The sequence below is a fragment of the Cebus imitator genome, unplaced genomic scaffold, assembly GCF_001604975.1.
Source record: "Cebus imitator isolate Cc_AM_T3 unplaced genomic scaffold, Cebus_imitator-1.0 Scaffold137, whole genome shotgun sequence".
Lineage (NCBI taxonomy): Eukaryota > Metazoa > Chordata > Mammalia > Primates > Cebidae > Cebus > Cebus imitator.
This window is the reverse complement of record NW_016107452.1, coordinates 4,817,215-4,840,709: the sequence shown is the minus strand read 5'-3', so window position 1 is coordinate 4,840,709 and position 23,495 is coordinate 4,817,215. Positions and strand designations below refer to the sequence as shown.

The following is a 23,495-nucleotide window of genomic DNA, read 5'->3' as shown; positions in this document are numbered from 1 at the left end:
GCCTCCCAAAGTACTGGGATTACAGACATGAACCACCATACCCAGCCTCATTTTCATTATTTTTTATTATTCTGTCTAGCTATTCATCTATGGACCAGAAAGCTTGAGTATGCCTGTATCCCTTTTTTGGTAGAGCAGGCTGCATTTACACTGTGTCAAGCAGAGCAACACTTCCCAATCCTTAAAAAAGAAAGAAAACCCATAATCAAGCTAAAACTACTTCTCCTTTCTCGGTCACATTGCTTTTGCCCTTCCCACTATCTGACTCAATCCTTCTTGACTTTAAGATGCTCCTTTCAGTCCATTTTTATCCCTGTATTACCTCCTTGGCTGTGTGTGTGGTGTAATCAGTATATACTGTTTTATGGGCATTTTTTAAATGTGTGTAAATGGCATCACTGGGTAGCACTGTTCTGTATTTTCCCTTTTCTCACATAGTATTGTGTGAATGTGCCCATGTTACATATATGGGCTGTGTTCTCTCTGCTTTACCACTTTATACTATTTCCATCTTACAAATATCCCACATTTTAGCTATATGCCTCTCTTCTCATTTATATTGTTTCACTCTTTGCTGTGTGTGTGTGTGTGTGTCTCCTTTCACTCAACTTGTATTTGTATAATCCATCCGTGCAGTTCCTGTAGTTGCAGTTCAATCATTTGTCATTGCTGTATGGTGCTCCATTGTCCAAATGTGCATTTGTATGTATCAACTCTTTAGTAAATGGACATTTAAGGCTCTTTTCAGTATTTGTCTATTGTGAGTAACGTTACTATGAACACTTGTACATGTCTTTTGGTGTTAAAGCATATATATATATATATATATATGCTTTAGTATTAGGTATATATTTAGGGTTGGAATCGCTGGGTTGCAGGGTGAGTATAGGTTTAATTTCAGTAGAGAGTATCATACATTTTTACAGTGTAGTTTGTACTAATTTACTCAACTGTGCTAGGTGCTCTACATTCTTGCCAACATGTTAGGCTTTTAATTTTTGCCACTCTAGTAAGGGTGTAGAAGTATCTCAAGGTTCTAATTTTCATTTTTCCCATATGAATAATGAGTGAACTTTTTCATAATCATATCGGCCCTTTGGATAGACTCTTGTGAGGTGCTTATTCATGAAATACGCCCCTTTTCTCCAATGGATTGTCTTACTCTCACTGACTTGGAAGGATGGAGTTATTTTTTGGCTGAGGTCTTTTGTCAGATACATTATTGCAAATATCTCCCTCTACTCTGTGGCTAGCCTTTCTCTCTTCTGATGGTATCTTTTGATGAAGACCAGTTTTGAATTTTAGGAGAGTCAAATTTAGCAGTCTTCCTTTAGGGATACTGCTTTTGCAGTTTTGTTTAGGTAACCTTTCCCTACTCCAATGTTGTGACAGCCTTCTAGAAATAATGTTTTATCTTTCACATTTTGATCTATAACTGACTTAATTTTTTTGTGCGGAGTAAGATAGGAGTCAGATTTCTCATCCATCAGCAATGCTGAAATAAATTTAATAGATATAAAACTGGTAAAATCAGTGGTCAGTATCCACAAGGCAATGATCAACTGAATCTCCACAGGATACAATTTGCATTTCTATCGACGTGAATAATTTGCATTATTCAGACAATAAAATATGAAGAAACCATAGAAAATTCACATAATCCGGACAGCTGATACCTATACTGTATAGATATATTGTTCTTTGAATTCTCCTTTGAACAAGCTGGAGCATCTCAGTGGTTCCCTTGTTAATTAATAAGATTTCTGACATATGTTCATTTTATATCTTTATGAGAGTTACGATTGTATCCATTTTTAAAAGTGGTCATTTGGCAGTTCTAATTTCATCTTTGCTTTTTCCTATTCCTTGCTCATCTTCTAATGCAGAGGTTGATCATAGGCTATTCTTAAATCTTTGGACCAGGGCAACTAATCTAATCATTGGGGGCTTGGAGTTGAGGGTCAGAGCTATGAGATACAACATGGCTTCCTGTGGACTAGGGATTGCTGGCAAGAAACGTAGTGATTGATAGTTCTAGGGATCTTGTCACTTAGCTGAAAAATACAGGGGCTCATAATAAGGTCATTGTTCCTTCCAACAATAAACATTATTTCAAAAACTGGTAAATTGAAGAGCACTCAAGTATTAATCTTACAAACGTGAGTTTTGACAGAGTGAGTTTTAGCTGAAGGTAAGATAAAACTGTTACCTACAGAAATGTGGGAGAAATAGGATAGTAAAACACATTTCAAAAAATAACTAACTCTACCTCTCTCATGACCAAATGATTTTGTGTGTGTGTTTTATTTGGTAATTTAAAAGGTGAATAGCAGTTTTTTAAAAAAGTTCTAGGCAGACTGTTATATTCATTCAGATACAACTTTTATTTTTCAAACTGTGATACAGGTGTTTAATTTTCACATTAACAATAGCCAACCTCCGTATGACTCATTCACATAATTTTCTATGTACACAAAGCACGCACTATTTATATAAAAAATAAATTAGGCTTTAATAATGTAACACGAGTTTACAAATGCAGCTTCTTAAGGCCTAATGAAAAACAAGAAATGTGGAAATTTCTGAGAGACAGGATCACTGTGGAATCTGGCTCTTCAAAAAGAAACTATTTTGAAAATTAAAAACCAGCAGGAAATTATTGTGTATTTTTAAATGCCAATTTTATAATTCTGTATATTTCCAAATCTAATGATTAACTTTTTGTTGGTTACAAGATAGCTTTTAGGGTTGGGTTCAAAAAGTTAAATGTCACACAGGTTGAAGATTAAGTTGTATTCCTTTTAAAGTTAAAAGGGTTGAGGCCCTTTTTAGCTATCCTTTTTGCTTCCAAATACAATTCATCACTTAGTGGCCCTAGGTCAGCAATCTTAAAATTTTATGCTCAGATGCCTCTTAAGTGAATTTTGAAAATCTCTGTACCTTCTTGCACGTTTCTATATTGACATCTAAAATTTCTCATCATAAATAGTCGCAAAGTGCTGGCATACCATAAACGCTACATATTTAAATAAAACTGTTGTATTCCTTTTTAAATTTGGCCCAGGAGGTTCTAAATATAAGTTATTTGATAGATACTATTATCTTTTTTAAAATTATATGAACAGGACCATGTTTTTATGATCAGTCTTACCTGGAACAAGCTAATTTTTAATAGCAAAGAATGCCCCACTTTTCCTTTTGCTCCTTGAATTTTTATTTTCATACCACTTCTCCCTCAGAATTTTAGCCTAATAAATTTTTGATTTTTATATTGTTTAATTCTGTCTCTGTACCAAAAGTATTATATAGTATCCTACAATCCCAAGACTCTGTAAGCCTTTAAAAATTTTCTTCTGGATTGAGCTGAATCAGTGAACACATGGCATAAATTTTACTAAATTATTAAACATAGTAAAACTTCTTTGGAAATGTATCACTTAATGAGATGAAAGGGCTGTTGTCCACAATTATTTCATCTCTGTAGATTGGTATCATCTTGAGAATGAGCCAAAGTTCATCATCGATTCTGTTTTCCCTTTTCAATGTCATGTATGGAGGTGCTCATCCTTCTTCACACAGATATGTCAATGGGAATGGAAGTTTTATGATAGCATAATCACTGATCCTTCCAACCCCTTCGTAGTTACATGCTAAGAGACTCAGAAATCTGTTGTTCCTTCCACTTTGTTGAAAGCAAAGAATTGGGAATCACTAGAAAATATTGGAAAATCCATTTGCATAAGGATCTGTGCCCTGTTGTTAAGCCTTTGGCTTTCCAAATATCCACATTTTGAGTTTTCCACCTTGGGTCTTGCTCTACAATAAGACTGGAGGTGGAGAGAGCCTTAAGGTGAGAAAAGGGCATTTGCTCATGCAGATGAGTCTTAGGGAAGAATACAATAGGAAGGGGAGGCTCTGAACACCGCTCCCTTGAGAGTATGGAAGCCTGTACGTTCCTTAGAAAGCTCTGGTATACTCCCAGGGGTAAGGCTAGCTCAATCTGAAGACCACTGGCCTTGGCGGCTTCACTTTAGATTTTAACTAGGTCGCAAAGCATACAAAGTATTAGACCATGCTGCCCGGCTGCCTTCGTAATAGAGCAGCAGGTCTGCAAATGTGTTCCACTGTAGATAAGTCCAATGAGACGGTTCTGGCAAAAGGATCCTGAGATCACATTTGGAAAATGTGACCCTCCACACTTTGCCCGTTCTATTCTAATCTCACAGTGGAAAAACTATTTAGCTTTGTACAACCTAAGTTTTCAAAACTCACAAGGCCTAACCAGCCTCCCCACTTTATTTTTCCATGTAATACCTAATACTCTAAATAACACACCTAGGAAAATGGTGGAAAAAAAAAACAGTGTAACACAGATGCAGTTGTGGCTCACATCTGTTGTATTTGACCGAGCGTAGAAAGTTATCACAAGACAAAAGTATGCCAGATTGCAGGGTCATTTATTATGCCGGCGACCACAGAGGACTCACGTCTCTCCAACCTGTGGTGGCAACAGGAGGGTGCCACGATTTTTTATACCCGAAAAACCACCTTGGGAGTGGGGGTGAGGGGTGGGGATGGGGATGAAAAGGTTTCAGACATTCCAAGGGCTAGTGGATTCTGTAAATTACCTCCTGAGCAGAGATGAGGGTGGGGGGTCTCTGGACATTCCAAGGGCCAGGGGACTTTTGTCATTCCGTTTGTTACTTAAGTGGTTTACAGAAGTCAAGATAAACATTTGTTTACACATTATCTGGTTAAGGTGGAAATCACAGACCTTAGTTACTTATTACAAGCCACAGGAGCCAGGATGGAACTAGCTTGGGCTGCTTAGTCTGGCAATTGCCGGTAAGCAAAGGCTAGCAATTCTGGCAGTTACTGATAAGAAAAGGTAAGCAGCTTTCCATAGTTTTGAAGAACAAACTGGCAGTTCTATTTACAGAGGCCAAGGACAGTAGTTATTGTGAGGAGAATGGGGCAGCCATTTCAACTTATCTAAAAACAGTTTTGCATTTTATAAAATAGTTTTGCTCTGGTTCTGGCTCTAGGCCAGCACAATATCACACATCTATCCATGCTGCTTCCATCTTTCAGAACGTGCCTGCTACTAGTCTCCTTGGCCTGGATTGCCAGTGCTTTAACAGTCATGTAGGAAGCACATCTCAGCTAGGTGCTGAAGTTATGTGGCATCAGACAGACTCTGGGAAGAACCATGAAACCTTCTGTGCCTTTTCTGAGACAATTGGTCCCTGATACCACCTAGAACCAAATTAACATGTTACCCTATCAAGGACAGGAGGAAGGAACGAAAGCAAGTACTCTCTAATGGTGGATTCCAGTTGTAGCACCAGGAGAAGCCGACAGTTTTAGGCAAAGGGTTCTTCCCAGCACCATTTATGTCACAATCCCCTGACTGCTCTTTGGCCGCGCATGGATTTTACACAGCAGGAGCTGGAGAGAGGCTTGGCGTCTGCTTCCCATGCTACCATATGACAACTTCTTTGATATGGTAGCCAAAAATCCATTTTGGGCAGAAAGGGGATGCAGGTCTTAGCATTGTGGTTTTAAGCAGAGTGAAGTGGGGAGCTGAAAGGAGGTAAAGGCAGAGCTGAAAGGGGTTGGGGGAGATGCCACGTGCAATGAGTAGGTTCTGGTGGCTACCTGGCCACCAGCTAATGGGGCCCTGGCTACAGAGTGCCTGTGGCACCCATCCCAGTGCCTTTCTCACCCAACCTGTCTTGAACATTGCTTTGAACCTTTGCCACTAAGAGGAATGTTCTTTCTTCAATGGCTGACTGCCAAATAAAATAGCAACTCCCAGCTGGCGGAGTCACTGGAGGGATAGCACCAGGTAACAACACTTCCTTGGCCAGACTGCAGTTCCCTGTATTCCTGGCTTCAGGGAAGGTAGATGCCTTTCTTTGAGGAGCTCGCAGATGGAGATGATTGATGAGACCCATAGCTTTCTTCTCTTTTTTTTTTTTTTAAACATTGTACCCCTAGATCTTGGCACTGTACTTGGCATGTGGAGGTGATCAATAAGTTTCTGTAGAATCAAGGCACCAGATGGGTGTTCTGGTCAGAGCCTGATTTGTTCTGCCCTGCTCTTCAGCAATATATGTATGCTAAGCCCAGCATTTTGGATAAGAGGAAGGCCAGATGGGTTTCTAGAGGCCAGTTGCATCCACAGCCAGTATCAGGTTTACTGATGGCTTGTTCTTTGCCACTGCAGCCATGGCTTTTCACAATTACACCTGTTTTTCCATCAGTTGTCAGTTCACTCACTGAGAAGTTGTGACTCTGCCAACCATCTCCCTTCCCAATCCAGCACTCTCCTCTCCTTGAAAAAGCTGTATTATATTATTGATGTGTATTCATACCTTAAGATGCAGAGGTGTAAAGCCCTCGCCACCGGCATGTATTATCATGAACTAGGAAGGTTTGCCCAAAGGGAGATTGCTGCATTTGAAATTTTCTGTAACGCCCTAATGCTTATCTCATTAAAGCTCAGCTTGCTGCTCCAGAAAACTGGGAAACCCAGAGACATTCTGCCGTAAAACTAACTTTTGTCTACCTCTTTCAAGCAGCAACTGGCCTCTTGTCTGTGGAGAGCTGTGGACCGAGTGCCATTCCAGCAGCCTCCCAGACAGTTTAGTAGGGCCATGGGGGATAAGTGGGGCAGGAGCCTCCCAGCAGCTGGCAGAGCCAGTAGCCAGGAGCAAGTGAGAGCCTGCCCCTGCAGCAGGGCTCTGATCTCTCTGATGGGCTTTTTAAAACAAAGAGGCCCCAAGACTCCCACCTCCCTCCCACTAACTCTAGTCACAAAACAAGCTGTGACCATTAATTAGAAATTATCTTAATGAACAGATTCCATCACTCAACCATGTTCTGGTGGACTGCAGCAGGCAGCCGGTGGTAGTTAAACTACACTGAACTGAGCAAGCTGCCTGCGGGTAAGGGCTTCTCTTTGGGCCCTTACAGAATCATTTGCCTTTTAGTTAAAATCCTTTTCAGAACCTAATGAATAGTTTCTTACATTTCTAGTTCATTTTCCGTGGAAGTCCATTACCTGAATCGTGAGTGTGGTAGAAACTTCTTGGCCAGAAAGGAAATCCTGTTCACTGTATAGATCGTGCAACAGAAGGCTTAACTGACCAAGGTTTTCATTGCTTTTATTCAGTGAGGCTTGGAACATGAGAGGCCAAAAATGAGGAGCGTGTTTTGGGGAATCCTCTATAAACAATATAAGTTAAGAAAGTTGTCCAAGATGAAAATAATAACAGGAAATTACCCCCACTCATGCCAGTTGGGTCTTCAGAGATGTCACCTTGATGGCAGACTTGAAGAAAAGATGTCACAGATTAGCGTCTTCCCAGAGTGTGAATACGGCACATTCTCCTACATGCAAACACACATGCACACACACACAATGCCCTGTCACACACGCCCCAGCTTCTACGAGTAAAACTTGCTGTTGCTGACTCTCTTCTCTCTCAACCTAAAATAAAACAGATTTCACCGTCAGCACTGGAGCATGAGAAAAGAGCTGTGTGCTGAACTCCGGAACATTCCTCTATCCACACATCTGCCAGTCATTCACAGCTGGATGGTATAGGGCTGAGCGTGAGAGAGGCAGGCTCCAAGTTCCTGGTAAGATACTGAGACTCAGAGAGGTTAAATCTCCCCAGTAGTGACAGAGTGAGAGCTACTCTGCAGGCTAACATGAAGATTAAAGGAGAATAATGTGGGTGAGGCAGGCAACACAATGTGTCTCACTGGTGGCCACTGTGAGCATTTTTGTCTGGATCTGTTTCTCGGGACATTCAGACACACTGTGAAACACTTGGCAACCCTGGCTGCCCCGCACCTCATTATGTGCCTGTAGCACAACCAGAAGCATCCCTGCTGGGGGATTTTGCCCCAGTCTAGAACCACTGGTGTAACCCATTCTTGGGAACACAATAAGGACTCCTTAAAAGTTAGTGGTTATCATTTATTTTCACTATTAAATTGAAGTGTCCTTCTAGAGGAAACAGTTCTACTTAGGGAAGTGGTAAGTGCTGAAGGTATCACTGTAAGTTAATTTCCAGAGCAAAGAGAACTAGAGTCAAGAGTGCCAAAGGATTTTTTTGTGGGGGGCAACAGAGGAGTCTCTCTCTGTTGCCCACACTACAGTGCAATGGCATAATCTTGGCTCACTGCAACCTCTGCCTCCCGGGTTCAAGCAATTCTCCTGCCTCAGCCTCCCAAATAGCTGGGATTACAGACGCCTGCCACCATGCTCAACTAATTTTTGTATTTTTAGTAGAGACAGGTTTCTCCATATTGGTCAAGCTGGACTTTTAACTCCTGACTTCAGGGGATCCACCTGCCTCAGCCTCCCAAAGTCCTGGGATTACAGGCATGAGCCACCATGCCTGGCCCATGAGCCACTGTGCCTGGCCAAGAATTTCTAAAGAAGCAACTCAGAGGGCTTTCCAGAAGCCTGGCCTCCGGTGTCCAACATCCCTGTGCCTAGAGAGCCCCCAAGGATTTGCAGATGGAGGGGCTGACCCACCTCCTGTTGCATTTCTCCTGGTACAACTGGAGCTGGTTCTCGTTAACGTTGAACTCTTTAACCAGGGCATCCCGGTTGGCATTGCGCAAATTCTGGTGTGTGTCGTACAGAAACAGCTGGTTGTTCAGTTCTTCTTGCCGCCTCCTCAGCTGGCGACAGGAGGAGTAAAGTTCCTCTTCACTCTCCTGGAGGATGGCAGGGGAGAGAAAAACCATGTGGTGACTATACCTTCCAAACCAAAATGTGAACGTGGCATCTCACGAGCACGCCTCAAGGGAGCATGGGGCAGAAGTTTTGCAACATGGATTATCCCAGCAGAGCCAGGGCCTATTTTAACCCAAGATAAAACACATTTATTGTAGGGGAAGCAAGCAGGTTATAAAGTGTTGGGTCCTTACACTGTTGCCTTATTGCAAAACATTAAAATAATGCCTATATTGTAGATCCTATTTCTTAATCTAATCTGGTTTTCCCTTGGTCTTCATGTCACCTTCTGGCCTTTATCTAAGTGAAAAAGTGTCTAAGCAGCTGCATGCTTAAAGTGGAACCCAGCAGAGAAGAAAAAACAGCAATGACATGAGAACAGAGAGACAGGCAGGAGGCAGATAATTTAAGATCTTTTAAGGGCATTAAAAGGCAGGGTAACAAGCTGCAACATGGATGAACCTTGAAAACATTACGCTAAGTGAAAAAGCCCAACTCTGAAAGATCACATATCGCACGATGCCATTTATATGAAGTGTCCAGAACTGGCAAAATCAAACAGACAAAGTAGATTAAAGGTCACCGGGGTCTGGGGGATGGAGTGAGTGGCAGCAGCTAATGGGCATGAGATTTCTTTTTGGGTGCTGGAAATGTTCTAAAATTGACTGTGGCCATGGCTGTGCAACAGGGAATAGGCTATAAACCATTGACTTGTACACTTTAAATGAGTGATATATGGGTATATGAATTATATCTCAAAGCTATTACCCAAAAAAAGCCAAGGTACCATAAATTACACCTTCCAGAGATGGGCGTGTGTGTACCTCACCTGTAGCCAGGAATGATTTCTACTTTCCATCAGTACCACCTCCAGGCACATGACCCAAGCAAGGCCAACTAGACACATCCATGGGACTTTCACTGGTGTTCTTGGTATAGTTTCTTTTCTTGGGATCAGCTGGAAGAGTGTGAGTGTGGTCCTGTCATGGCCACTTTGCTATTGTGTCAAAGTTGGGAATGTGCCAAAAAAGAAACTTTTCAGTTTCTGTCTCCTTCAGCTCTGCTCTGATCTTAGTTATTTCTTGTCTTTTGCTAGGTTTTGAATTGACTTGTGCTTGCTCCTGTAGTTCTTTTAATTGTGACATTAAGGTGTCAATTTTAGATATTTCCTTCTTTCCCTTGTGGGCATTTAGTGCTACAAATTTCCCTCTACACACTGCTTTAAATGTGTCTCAGATAGTCTGGTATGTTGTGTATTCATTCTCATTGGTTTCAAAGAACATCTCTATTTCTACCCTCATTTCATTATTATCCAGTAGACATTCAGGAGCAGGTTGTTCAGCTTCCATGTAGTTGTGTGGTTTTGAGTGAGTTTCTTAATCCTGAGTTCTAATTTGATCGCACTGGGGTCTGAGAGACTGTTATGATTTCCATTCTTTTGCATTTTTTGAGGAGGGTTTTACTTCCAATTGTGTGGTCAGTTTTAGAATAGGTGTGATATGGTGCTGAGAAGAATATATATTCCATCGATTTGGAGTGGAGATTTCTGTAGATGTCTATTAGGTCTACTTGGTCCAGAGCTGAGTTGAAGTCCTGAATATCCTTGTTAATTTTCTGTCTCATTGATCTGTCTAATATTGACAGTGGGGTGTTAAAGTCTCCCCCTATTATTCTGTGGGAGTCTAAGTCTCTTTGTAGGTCTCTAAGAACCTCCTTTACAAATCTGAGTGCTCCTGTATTGGGTGCATATAGATTTAGGATAGTTAACTCTTCTTGTTGTTTCTATACCCAGGTACCACTGGGGTAAAGAAAAAAAAAATGCTGCAGCGAGCTTGGTGTCTTCCCAAATGGCCACCCAGTTTTGTGCTAGAAACCCAGGGTCCTGATGTTGTAGGCATTGATCCCTTTACCATTATGGAATGCTCTTATCTCTTTTGATGTTTGTTGTTTTTTTTTTTTTACCTTTATTTTTAAATTTTTATTGCATTTTAGGTTTTGGGGTACATTTGAAGAACATGCAAGATAGTTGCATAGGAACACACATGGCAGTGTGATTTGCTGCCTTCCTCCCCTTCACCTATATCTGGCATTTCTCCACATGCTACCTCTCCCCAACTCCTCACCCCCCACCCCCCACTGTCCCTCCCCCATTTGCCCCCAACAGACCCCAGTGTGTAGTGCTCCCCTCCCTGTGTCCATGTGTTCTCATTGTTCAACACCCACCTATGAGTGAGAACATGTGGTGTTTGATTTTCTGCTCTTGTGTCACTTGCTGAGAATGATGGTTTCCAGGTTTATCCATGTCCCTACAAAGGACACAAACTCATTGTTTTTTATGGCTGCATAGTATTCTATGGTGTATATGTGCCACATTTTCCCTGTCCAGTCTATCATCGATGGGCATTTGGGTCAGTTCCAGGTCTTTGCTATTGTAAACAGTGCTGCAATGAACATTCGTGTGTGCATGTGCCCTTATAGTAGAACGATTTATAATCCTTTGGATATATACCCAGTAATGGGATTGCTGGGTGAAATGGAATTTCTATTTCTAGGTCCTTAAGGAATCGCCACACTGTCTTCCACAATGGTTGAACTAATTTACACTCCCACCAACAGTGTAAAAGTGTTCCTATTTCCCCACATCCTCTCCAGCACCTGTTGTCTCTATATTTTTTAATGATCGCCATTCTAACTGGCTTGAGATGGTATCTCAATGTAGTTTTGATTTGCATTTCTCTAATGACCAGTGATGAGCATTTTTTCATATGTTTGTTGGCCTCATGTATGTCTTCTGTTTGGTTTAAAGTCAGTTTTAGCAGAGACTAGGATTGTAATCTTTGCTTTTTTTTTTTTGGCTTTCCATTACCTTGGTAAATATTCCTCCATCCCTTTATTTTGAGCCTACGTGTGTCTTTGCACATGAGATGTGTCTCCTGAATACAGCACATTGATGGGTCTTGACTCTATCCAATTTGCCAGTCTATGTCTTTTAATTGGGGCAGTTAGCCTATTTACATTTAAGGTTACTATTGTTATGTGTGAATTTGATCCTGCCATTATGATGCTAGCTGGATGTTTTGCCTGTTAGTTGATGCAGTTTCTTCACAGTGTTGATGGTGTTTACAATTTGGCATGTTTTTGCAGTGGCTGGTACTGGTTGTTCCTTTCCATGTTTACTGCTTCCTTCAGGATCTCTTGTAAGGTAGGCCTGGTGGTGACAAAATCTCTCAGTAGTTGCTTGTCTGTAAAGGAGTTTATTTCTCCCTCGCTTATGAAGTTTAGTTTGCCTGGATATGAAATGCTGGGTTGAAAATTATTTTCTTCAAGAATGTTGAACATTGGCCCCCACTCTCTTCTGGCTTGTAGCATTTCTGCCGAGAGATCCACTAAGTGTGATGGGATTCCCTTTTTGGGTAACCTGACCTTTCTCTCTGGCTGCCCTTTCCATTTTTTCCTTCATTTCAACCCTTGTAAATCTGATGATCATGTGTCTTGGGGTTGCTCTTCTCGTGGAGTATCTTTGCGGTGTTCTCTGTATTTCCTGAATTTAAATGTTGGCCTGCCTTGCTAGGTTGCTGAAGTTCTCTTGGATATTATCCCAGAGAGCATTTTCCAGCTTGGTTTCATTCTCCCCCTCACTTTCAGGTACACCATTCAAATGTAGATTTGGTCTTTTCATGTAATCCCATATTTTTTGGAGGTTTTGTTCATTTCTTTTCACTCTTTTTCCTCTAATCTTGTATCCTCACTTATTTCATTGCATTGATCTTCTATGTCTGATATCCTTTCTTCTGCTTGATCAATTTGGCTATTGAAACTTGTGTATGCTTCACGAAGTTCTTGTGCTGTGTTTTTCAGCTCCATCAGGTTTTTATGTTCTTCTCTAAGCTGGTTATTCTAGTTAGCATTTCATCTAATCTTTTTTCAATGTTCTTAGCTTCCTCGCATTGGGTTAGAGCATGGTCCTTTAGCTCAAACAAGTTTGTTATTACCCACCTTTTGAAGCCTGCTTCTGTCAATTCACCAAACTCATTCTCCACCCAGTTTTGTTTTCTGCTGGCGAGGAATTGTGATCCCTTGGAGGAGAAAAGGCATTCTAGTTTTTGGAATTTTCAGTCTTTTTGCACTGGTTTCTTCCCATCTTCGTGGATTTATCTACCTTTGGTCTTTGAAGTTGGTGACCTTTGGATGGGGTCTCTGAGTGGACATCCATTCTGTTGATGTTCAAAGTATTTCTGTTAGTTTTCCTTCTAAAGGCTTCTCTGCTGCAGGTCTGCTGGAGTTTGCTGGAGGTCCACTCCATACCCTGCTTGCCTGGGAATCACCAGCTGGGGCTGCAGAACAGCAAAGATTGCTGCCTGTGCCTTCCTCTGGTAGCTTCGTCCTCAAAGGATACCTGCCAGATGCCAGCCAGAGCTCTCTTTTATGAGGTGTCTGTCAGCCCCTACTGGGAGGGGAGGTATCTCCCAGTGAGCATACATGGGGGTCAGGGAGCCACTTTAAGTGGCAGTATGTCCCTTATCAGAGCTCAAACACCGTGCTGGGAGATCCGCTGCTTTCTTCAGAGCTGTCAGGCAGGGATGTTGAAGTGTGCTGAAGCCGTACCCACAACTGCCTCTTTTCCCAGGTCGTCTGTCCCAGGTAGATAGGCCTTTATAAGTCCCTGATGCACTGCTGCCTTTTTTCAGATAAGCCCTGCCCAATGAGGAGGAAGTCTAGTGACACAGTCAGCCTGCAGAGGCCTTGCTGAGCTGCTGTCAGCTCCACCCAGTTCGAACTTCCCAGGGGCTTTGTTTACACTGTAAGATTAAAACTGCCTACTCAAGTGTCAGCTATGGTGGATGCTCCTCCCCACACCAAGCTCAAACATTCCAGGTCAAGCTCAGACTGCTGTGCTCGCTGTGAGAATTTCAAGCCAGTGGATCTTAGCTTGCTGGTGTTTATGGGGGTGGGAACTGCCAAGCCACATCACTTGGCTCCCTGGCTTCAGCACCCTTTCCAGGGGAGTGAACGGTTCTGTCGTACTGGTGTTCGAGGTACCACTGGGGTATAGAGAAAGGAATTGCTGCAGCTAGCTCGGTGTCTTCCCAAATGGCCACCCAGTTTTGTGCTAGAAATCCAGGGCCATGATATTGTAGGCATGAGAGGTCATCTCCTGGTCTCTTCAGGTTGTGAAGACTGTGAGGAAAATACAGTATCTGGGCCGGAGTGCAGGGGATGGTCCCTAATGGCTTTCCTTGGCTAGGAGACAGAGTTCCCCAGCCCCTTGCATGTCCTGGGTGAGGCAATCCCCCACCCTGCTGAATCTCACCCTCCTTGGGCTGCACCCACTGTCCAACCAGTCCCAATGAGATGAACCAGGTGCCTCAGTTGGAAATGCAGAGGTCACCTGCCTTCTGTGTCAGTCTCACTGGCAGCTGCGCACCAGAGCCGTTCCTATTCAGCCATCTTCCCAGCAATCCCACTTTTTACTCTCTTGGTTGAGTTAATGTTGATCTCCTTTTGTCCTCATTATTTCTTCTCTGCTTTTCAATTGTTACAGTGGTTACCCTCAGTTTAACGAGCCTAATTAAAATTACAGATTCCTTTAACATCAAAATGTTAGGATTAACTCTCCCTCTGCAGTATACTTTATTTGCTGACTAATTGCCCAGTCATCAAAGTTGAAATATCCTTTAGGATACCTTTATTTTACCTTTCCGTACCTATGCTTTGTTGATAACGTGATTATTTTTTAGCTTTTGATTGGCATTTTTATTATGGTATATTTCTTCCAGTTCAAGACTCCTAATTTGATGTTTATACCATGACAAAATTGTGATCACACCATCATCCTGTAAGATGTAATTGTGCTGCAAAATTAATTATTCATTAGTTTTCCTGTCTTCATCTCCCTATCTAAACGTTTCTCTTCTGACTAAAATATCATTGATTCAGGGACTGCCTCAAGATTTCCATTGAGTAGGATACATGATATATCTAAAATCTTGCATGTCCTGAAACTCCTTGACATGTCAGGGGCTAGACACTGAGTTCTTTCTTCCTAGTCTACATTCTACCTGTTTTGGGAGTCTTCTGGTTTTCAGCACCAAAGAGGACAACTCTGATGTTAGACTTACTCAGTTCCCTTTATACACAACTTATGTTGGAAGTCCAGGTTTTCAAATTTACCCTTGGAATTTAAAATTTTTACTAAAACATAACTGAGGGTATAGATGTGTTTTCTATTCATCCCACCTGCGACTAAGTGGGCCCTCACAAGCAGCAGATCAGAGAAACACTTCCTCTATTAGCTGTTTCTCTAATAGCTCTCCACTGTCTGTTTCACTTGGTCCTTTGGGACCTGCTTTCATGTTAGGTTCTTGGCATCTGTCCTCCCAGCCCAGCTGTTCCTTTCTTTCCATCTCAATGTGGGGTTGCCCTAGATTGTGAGAAGTTTCCTTCACATCATCTTTCGGGTCACTAATGCAGATCTCTTTATATGCCAAATTTTTAAATTCAACAATCAGGTCTTTTGTTTCAATTCCAGAAAGTGTTTTCCAGTGCTCTACTTGGATGTCTTTGAAAGGTCCTATGAGTTATGTGTTATGGTTCTCATCTGAGTCTTCCAATGGCTCAGTTTCGACTAGCCATCTGTAGTACATGTGTACCTCGGTGTGTCTTCCCTTTTCCCATTGCATGCTCCTGGTTGTGTCTGTTCAGTAGTCATGTCAAACTGTTGGGTGATGGTTGATAAACACAACAGTTTCTGCTCTTTAGAGCCAGCACTGAGCAAACTGACCACAACTTTAGCTGGTGCGGCATAAGGAGGGCCTTTGTGTCCATCCGGGTCTCCCCAAGTGTAAGGAAATCTTTTCTAACCCCAAAAATCAGGACCAGCTCAGTGCCAGAGTGCAGCTCCCAGTCCTAGATCTCCACGATTTTAAAGTGTGAGCCCTTCTACACAGGGATTCATGCATCTGCTCTGGGATAAGCCTTCATCTAGTTGACAGCATCCTGGGTTCTTTGTTGGTGTTGTTTTCACTCTAAATAGGGGCCTCTCTATCTCTTGCACATTAGCTCCTACCCAGCACAAAACAGAACCCAGTCCACCCAGGGTCAGTACTCAACAGGTCCTAGGACAGCCAGTTTTCTCAAATGTGACCTCCAGAAATTGCCCGTTTGCCCATGGAAGATGATGAATATTTAAGCTTCCCTAATTTCCCCAGTCCCATTCTTCTGGATCTGACCATGTTAAATCATTCCAGTGGAGGCCCATTGCAGTTAATGGCAAGATTGGATATAATACATCAACTTAAGAGAAACTATTTACTTTCAGAGAACAATTTGACATGCATGTAAAAATACATAGTCCTTTTTTCTTTGGTTTATTATTCCATTGCTAAATATCTAGTCTTGGAAAATAAGTTTTAATCAGAAAATGTTACATGAAGACCTATATTATTTATAAAGTAAAAAATTGCCAATGACTTAACTCTCCATTAGTAGGAGAATGACTAAGTGAATTAGGACCCACACCTGATGAAATGGGCATCAATGGCTTTAAAATCACGTAAAGTCATCTGTGAAGAAGAAAAGGGCACCTGTTTGAATCCAACTATGGAAATATCATCTACAAAAAGCCATAAGGCAAAGGAAATCTACCAAGATGCTAACAATGGTTAGATACAGGCTGTTTGTGAGGATTCTTTTCAACTCCCCCACTTTGGTTTCCTTACATCTTAAATAAAATACAGTAGGTAATAAAATGGTGCTAAAATTACTCTTTATAAACTAAACATACTGCTTACAAAGTAAAGGACTGCGACTTGATAAGGAAATTGTGACATGTAAATGGCTTCTTCCGAAGGGGTTTAAAGTGCTAATTGACAGTTTTCTGGGGCTGTAAACTCAATCTCAGCAAATGTTTTATGAGTAAACTTCATCTCAGCCCTTACTGGGTCTATCATTTGCTCAAGTCTGTCTTGAGGCTGTTGACCAGAGTTTCTCCCTAGCTTCCAGAGGATATGGTGATAAATAAAACCAGGCATGACCATAGGCATTAAGGAGAAAGCCCAGGTCTACTGAATGCAATTCAGCTCAGCTTCCAAGAGCGACTCCTCATTGCTATGTGGACAGAAATGCCAAGCTGCACCTGTGAGTGTCACAGAACCAGGTGACAGATGTGGAATTCAATGAAATCTCGAGAGCTAGCAGCTGAACTGAAGTTTGCACATACACAACTCTTCCTCTAAAGCTTTCAGAAAGCAGATTTGTGAGCGTCAACTTTCCATTTAGAACCCCACACAACGCCCCTGACTCCCTACATGGCAGCCCCAACAGCAGCTCAGGCATGAAGCTTCCCTCATCAAGGAAGTCAAATCTGCATCAACACAATTTTGTTTTAAATAGACTAATTTTCTCTGCTGCTAGGGATACCTAATCACTTAAATTATTTATGTTTCCAGTTGTTTACAGCAGCCTTGCAGAGCAGCACCCAGGCAAATGCTGCCCTACCACCATCTAAAACCATTTTTATCACTTAACCTTTCTGTGAAATGTCTGCAGAGGGCCTTTTATATAGAAAGAGAAGCAGCGCGCGGTCCCTTGCCCAGGGCAGGAGATGGATAAATCCCAGATCCTTCAGTGACCTGGGGAGGGGTAAGCTTCACTAAGCAAAGGGTCTTCAAGCTCACTGGTTTAAGGCTTCTGCTAAACTCCAGGTTTTACAGTTTTACCATTCAGCTAAATTAACAGATCCCACTAATTGTATATCTGAGTATTGATCCTAAGGAAAGAATTCCGGCATAAAGGAGGAAAAGGGTACTCACCTGAAGCTGTGGGAGATCACCTTATGCTCAGCCTGGGGGGTGATTAATTTATGGTCGGTCTACTTGATGGAAGACTCCCACATTCATATAAATGCTGGTGATGTTTATTTTATGCCATCAAAAAGTGATACTGTCTCAGGTTCTTTGGTCTTGGGGTTTTTAAGTCTTGGGTTTTTACTGCTCTTTCTTCCCTTACTATTTTTTTTTCCTTGAGACAGACTCTCACTCTGTCACCCAGGCTGGAGTGCAGTGGCACAATCTCAGCTCACTGCAGCCTCTGCCACTCAGGCTAGAGCAATCCTCCCACCTCAGCCTCCCAAAGTGCTGGGATTACAGGTGTGAGCCACTGTTGCCTGGGTTTCTCTTGTTTTTGCATTTTCTTTCATCTCAACGCTCCGGAGTGGAAAACTACCAAAACTGCACTACCAAAACTGCAAAAGCTGATCGTAGGGAAACAGCTATGCAGAAAAGCCTAATATTCCCTCCTCTGAGTTTTTATTCCCTTCTCTGAATTTTTATTGCATGGACTATTGTTATGGCTGTTCAAAGGTCCAGATATCACTGTTTACTTCTTATAGCCAAATTACAGACCTTGATTTCTCTGTCTGGAACACAACCAAAATGAGGAAACAAGATGGGTATCCGGGGCACTGACCCAGCCCACATCAACCCACTGGGGTTCAGAAGCATGGTTTTTTTTAGATTAGCCAAAGAGAATCCAAGTGACCACAGAATGCATTCAGCCCATGTCGAGCTTTGCAGTTCTGCAGTACAGGGAATGAAAAGATCTTGGGAGATTGTGTTGGCTACCGGTCAGGCACTGCAAAAACACGGGTCTGAGCCTATAAGAGGGGCCATCCTGGAGACTCTGAAGCCCCAGAATCACAGTAACTACTCTGTCATCTACCCAAACTCAAGCCCTGACTCCACATAGCATGGAGCTCCATTCTTAACCCTTCGTCCTGAGCAACCTTGCCACATTTTTAAATATAGTTCAAGACCAAGCCTATCCAAACTGCTTAATCAAAGGAGAGACTCAAGCCTGGGAAAATCACAAGAACCAGGAAGGAAGTCTCCTCCAGTCTTCTCTAGAGAAAAGTTGCGATTTATGCATTTTCTCCCCCAGGAGAGGCCAAGACATGCCTTCCTTGGAGGCTCTCAGACTTTTTGAGAGGATGCCCAAAGACCCACTGGCACCAAAAAAGCATCCATAAAGGCTGAGTCTTACCTAGGAAGGCATCATCGGGCCTGCCTCTTGCTGAAGTGAAAGCAGGAGGAACTTAGGAGCCCCGGCACCCTTTCCAGCTACACTGCCTACACAGAATCACACAGCATTCTCCAAAGGAGGAGGATACTGGGAGGGAAAACCCAGGGAAACTGGGGAATTAGCAGAAAGGAATTCTTGTATGATGATGTGTCATGCTTGGCCTAGATAATTCTCAATGGGCTTAAGTACATCAGCTAATGGTATTCATAGGCCATTTCTACCCTAACCAGGAGGCACAAAGCTCAGGGAGCCCTCACTGTCATTTCTCTACTCACCAGGACTGGCCGCATTTCACAGAAAACCAGGAGGGAAGCCAGCTCGATGTCCTCACTGTACCCATTCTTCAGAGGAACAGATCTGAATCCTGAAGCAGAACAGGGAGGAAAATGCAAAGGCAAGTAATTAATGTCAGACCTTGTATTTTTTTTTGGAGGATACCCAGGGATCCTAGGCCTAGTTCAAAGAGTAGAGAAGTCAGTGCCCCATGTTGGGGGCTGACTTTTTGGAAGCCAGAGGTCCCATCCTGATGGTTAGGGACAGAGGCTGGCAGCCATGACTGATGGGTCTACACAGGGAAGCAAGGTTAAAAATATCTACCATCTAGAAATAAAAATGATTCACTCAGAAGAAATTAAAACCCACAGAACATTCCACATTGAATGCAGTGATTGCAGCTGTGGTTCAATTCCTTAAATACTCCTGAGACCTAAAGACTCAAGAGTAGTGAATCCTCATCCATTTCCTCCATTTAGACCCTTGCAAAGCACAGGACCAGAAACTGTGTTTTACCTTTAAAGATTTCCAATGGGAGGAAATCTTGCTGTCCCTTAGCAGTTCATAGCAGTATTGATCATCTTCCTCTGAAAGCCATTCCCTGTTTACAATTAGGACCTGTGTTTGACAGTCTTTTAAATGTTTCTTTTCATTTGGGGCTGAAGCAGGGGTGAGTTGGAGCTGAATCTTTCCACCCCCATTCAGTCTTGTTTAAAGCAACACATCTCAAAAGTTGGTTTGCTGGCTTGTTTTAATTAACATAAAAGCCCATAGGGCTAAAATAGCTGTCACTCCCACCCAGTCCTCCTCTCTGTCCTAAAAGGAACCATGGCGTTCCCAAGGTTGCTTGTGCCATACATTTGAGTTGCTTTTAAATCACAAATGACAGTGCCTTACCAGTTAGCATTGTATCTTAGAGATCCCTTCTGTGGTCCTAGTTAGTCTTGAAAGCATTTCTGTCGTATCTACTGATTCTCCAAGACAAGCAATGCCCAAAATAGGACCTCCCACTGTTTCCTCTGTGCCTTCCACCGTTCAGATTTTGGGCTTATTTCTCTTGGAACATTTTATACTCTCAGTTGATTTATCACCTTCAAACACTATCCATTGAATTTCTCACTTCTCACTGCTTATGAAGAGGAAAGTTGAATACTTACACAAACCTGTGCCTTTTCTCCTTTTACACCCCTAAGGTGTGCTTTCATTTTTGCATGGACATAGTGTATAATATTTGTGTTCCATTTTGTAACTGTAATTCTCCCACAAAGGGAGCTCATGGTTTTCTGGCATTTTAGTGTAACATTCTTAAACGCACAGCAATGCCAAAAAAATATTACAAGGAACACTTGTATGCCCACCACCTAAATTCTACCATGAAAATTTTACTCTGCAGTTGTCCCTTGATATCTGTGGGGGACTCGTTCAGGACTTCCCCAGATACCAAGGTGGCTCATGTCTGTAATCCTAGCACTTGGGGAGGGCGAGGCAGGAGGATCACTTGAAGTCAGGAGTTCAAGACTAGCCTAGGCACCATAGCAAAACCTCATCTCTACAAAAAATAAAATAAAAAATTTAGCCAGGCACAGGGATGCACACCTGTAGTCCCAGCTACTCCGGAGACTGAGACAGGAGGATTGCTTGAGCCCAGGAGTCTAAGGCTGCCATGAGCTATGATCATACCGCTGAATTTCAGCCTTGGTGACAGAGGAAGAACCTGTCCCTAAATAATTAAATGGTGGAGTATTTGCATATACCTAGTCACATCCTCCCATATACTTTATCTCTAGATTAGATTACTTTAATACCCAAGAAAATATAAATACTGTGTAAATAATTGTTATACTGTCAAAAGATAAGAAAAAAGTCTGTATATGTCCGATACATAATTTTTTCAAAAATATTTTCAAGCCAAGCTATGTTGGTTGGGTCCCCAGATCCAGAGGGCCACCTGTACTTGTTTTGTCACCTATTTATCCACGCAATTCAAAGTAAGACAAAGACATCAAGATACTTTCCCAAGCATGCATCTCACCAGCCAGAGCTCAGTATTACTTTATAGGGTTCCTCTTCTGATATAAAGTTTTATACCTAATGAAATGTATAGATTTGTATTTTTTAATGGCTGGATGCTCATCTGCTTCTTACTGAACTCCTGTCTGGATGTCTTCTTTGGCCAAATTTGTCCTCTTTTGTTCTCTTCAAATTCCTGAGCTGTGCATGTTTCAGCATGTCCATCCTTTGATTTTTATACTTGAGTGACAGTTTGAGTGGGTATAAAACCTGAATGTTTTCCCAGCAGGGTTTTGAGGACATTGCTGTCACTGAATATACTGCTGTAAAGAAGTTTTCTGACCGCTTTCATGATTTTTGTTGCTAGTTTTTTGCCTTGAGAGAGACTTACAGAATTCTTGCAGTCTAGCCCAGTGATGTGCCAACACTAATGCAGATGTGAATCACCTGTCAATCTTGTTAAAATGTAGATTCTGACTTGGGAAGTCTGGGTAGGCCTGAGATTCTGCATCTCTAATGAGCGGATCTGTGGGCAGTGGGGAAGAAGTTAGTCTATGATACGGTTTGGCTCCGTGTCCCCACCCAAATCTCGTGTTGGAGGTGAGACCTGGTGGGAGGTGACTGGATCACAGGGGTGAACTTCCCACTTGCTGTTCTCATGATAGTGAGTTATCACAAGATCCAGTTGTTTAAAAGTGTGCACTGCCTCCCCCTTCCCTCGCCCTCTCTGCTGGCCATGTAAATATGTGCTTGTTTCCCCTTCTGCCATGATTGTAAATTTCCTGAAGCCTCCCCAGAAACAAAAGCCTATATGGCCTGCAGAACCGGGAGCCAATCAAGCCTCTTTTCTTTATAAGTAACGCGGTCTCAGGCATGTCTTTATAGCAGTGGGATATAGTCTAGGTGCTGATTAACTGTTAGCAAGCACTGGTATGTCTGTTTGCTCCATGGTGTTCTGGGAGCTATCAGGTAGCCTGTACAGTCTGATAGCATGGCTCCAGGCAAGACAGTGCTATCTGACACTAGGCATGTGCCTGTTAATTACAAGACATTAGCTCTGCCCCGCCATGGCCAGCTCTCTGCAGCTCCTTGTACCTGGTCTCACTGCACAAGTTCCATTTTTATGCACTGGACAGCCCTCCATGTATACTGGAGTCTGTGCTGAAACGTATTTCCCATTTCACCCAAAACGGAATTGTTTTTCTTCTTGTTGTTTCTGGTCATTTCACAGGGGAAAGGGAAATAAAGACACCTTTTAAAATAAGATCAATGCTTCAGACTCCGAGCATCCAGTGAGAGGGCAGCCTGCAGAGGAGGAGCAAGGGTTCAAAATCAGATGTTCCTGGGTTTGAATCCCGTTTCCGTTCCTACAGGTGTGTGACCTTGAGCAAGTTAATTCAGTCTCTAGGCCTCAAAGTGCTCAGATTTTTAAAAGCTGAGATAAAGCCCCTTTCACAGGATTACTGTGAGGATTAAAAGCGGAAGACTTTAAGGTACACAATACAGGCTGCTGCTTTCCTTCCTGCACTCCAGGTGATTTAAAAGCTTAAGTGCATCCCTAATGACAATGGGTGAAGTTTATTTTTTGAGTCTGGAAGACCTCAGTGCCTCCTGTTCATTTTGTCTCATTCCTCCCATGAATATGGATGTGCCAGGCACTGCTAGGAGGTAGAAAGGAGTGAGGAAAGGTCCCTGCGAAGAGTATCTCACAGTCAGGGGAGGATGGGGTCACATTTTTAATCTCCCTTGAGGTTCTCACCTTTGTTTTTTCTCAATCTCCAAGCTAAGTCACTGCATTCTGCAGAAGAACTGACATGCTTTGATATCAACGCGTGGAGGAGGTTTTATCAACGCTGACATCTCTGCAAGGCATTGGGAGGGGTTTATGAGGCTCACAGCCCTCATCCTTCAAGAGGACATCAAGGTAACCAGGGGGTTTCAGCACACTTGCCCTTCTCTGCTGGACTCATCCAGCAGAGCAACTGGCAAGTAGTTCCCACGAAAAGAAATCTGATACAGCAGCAAGGCCAGGAACAAAAAGATTTACCAAAAGCTACACTTCCTGCACCAGAAGAAACAGGGTCATTCCTAAGCCTTATAAAAGAAGAAAATTAATCACAGCCTCATTGCTGGGTTTAAAGTGGTTTATAGGCCAGGCACAGTGGCTCATGCCTGTAATCCCAGCATTTTGGGAGGCCGAGGCAAGTGGATCACTTGAGGCCAGGAGTTTCAGACCAGCCTGATCAACATGATGAACCGATATCTCTACTAAAAATACAAAAATTAGCCAGAAGTAGTAGTGTGCACCTGTAGTCCCAGCTCCTCGGGAGGCTGAGGCAGGAGAATTGCTTGAGCCACGGAGGCGTAGGTTGCAGTG

At 42.6% G+C, this 23,495-nt stretch overlaps 1 protein-coding gene across 5 annotated transcripts in view; it reads right to left on the bottom strand.

Moving 5' to 3' along the window:
* Positions 1-7,151: 7,151 nt before the first annotated feature.
* Positions 7,152-23,495, bottom strand: part of PLCG2 (phospholipase C gamma 2) — a 178,711-nt gene continuing 162,367 nt past the window's right edge. For all 5 annotated transcript variants that reach the window (XM_017541868.2, XM_017541869.2, XM_017541870.2 and 2 more), the window contains 3 exons: positions 19,111-19,199; positions 8,555-8,739; positions 7,152-7,495 (listed from right to left, as the gene is read on the bottom strand). In XM_017541868.2, coding sequence (XP_017397357.1) covers positions 7,453-7,495; positions 8,555-8,739; positions 19,111-19,199 — 317 coding nt within the window. In that variant the 3' untranslated portion in view covers positions 7,152-7,452. The remainder of the gene's footprint in view (positions 7,496-8,554; positions 8,740-19,110; positions 19,200-23,495) is intronic.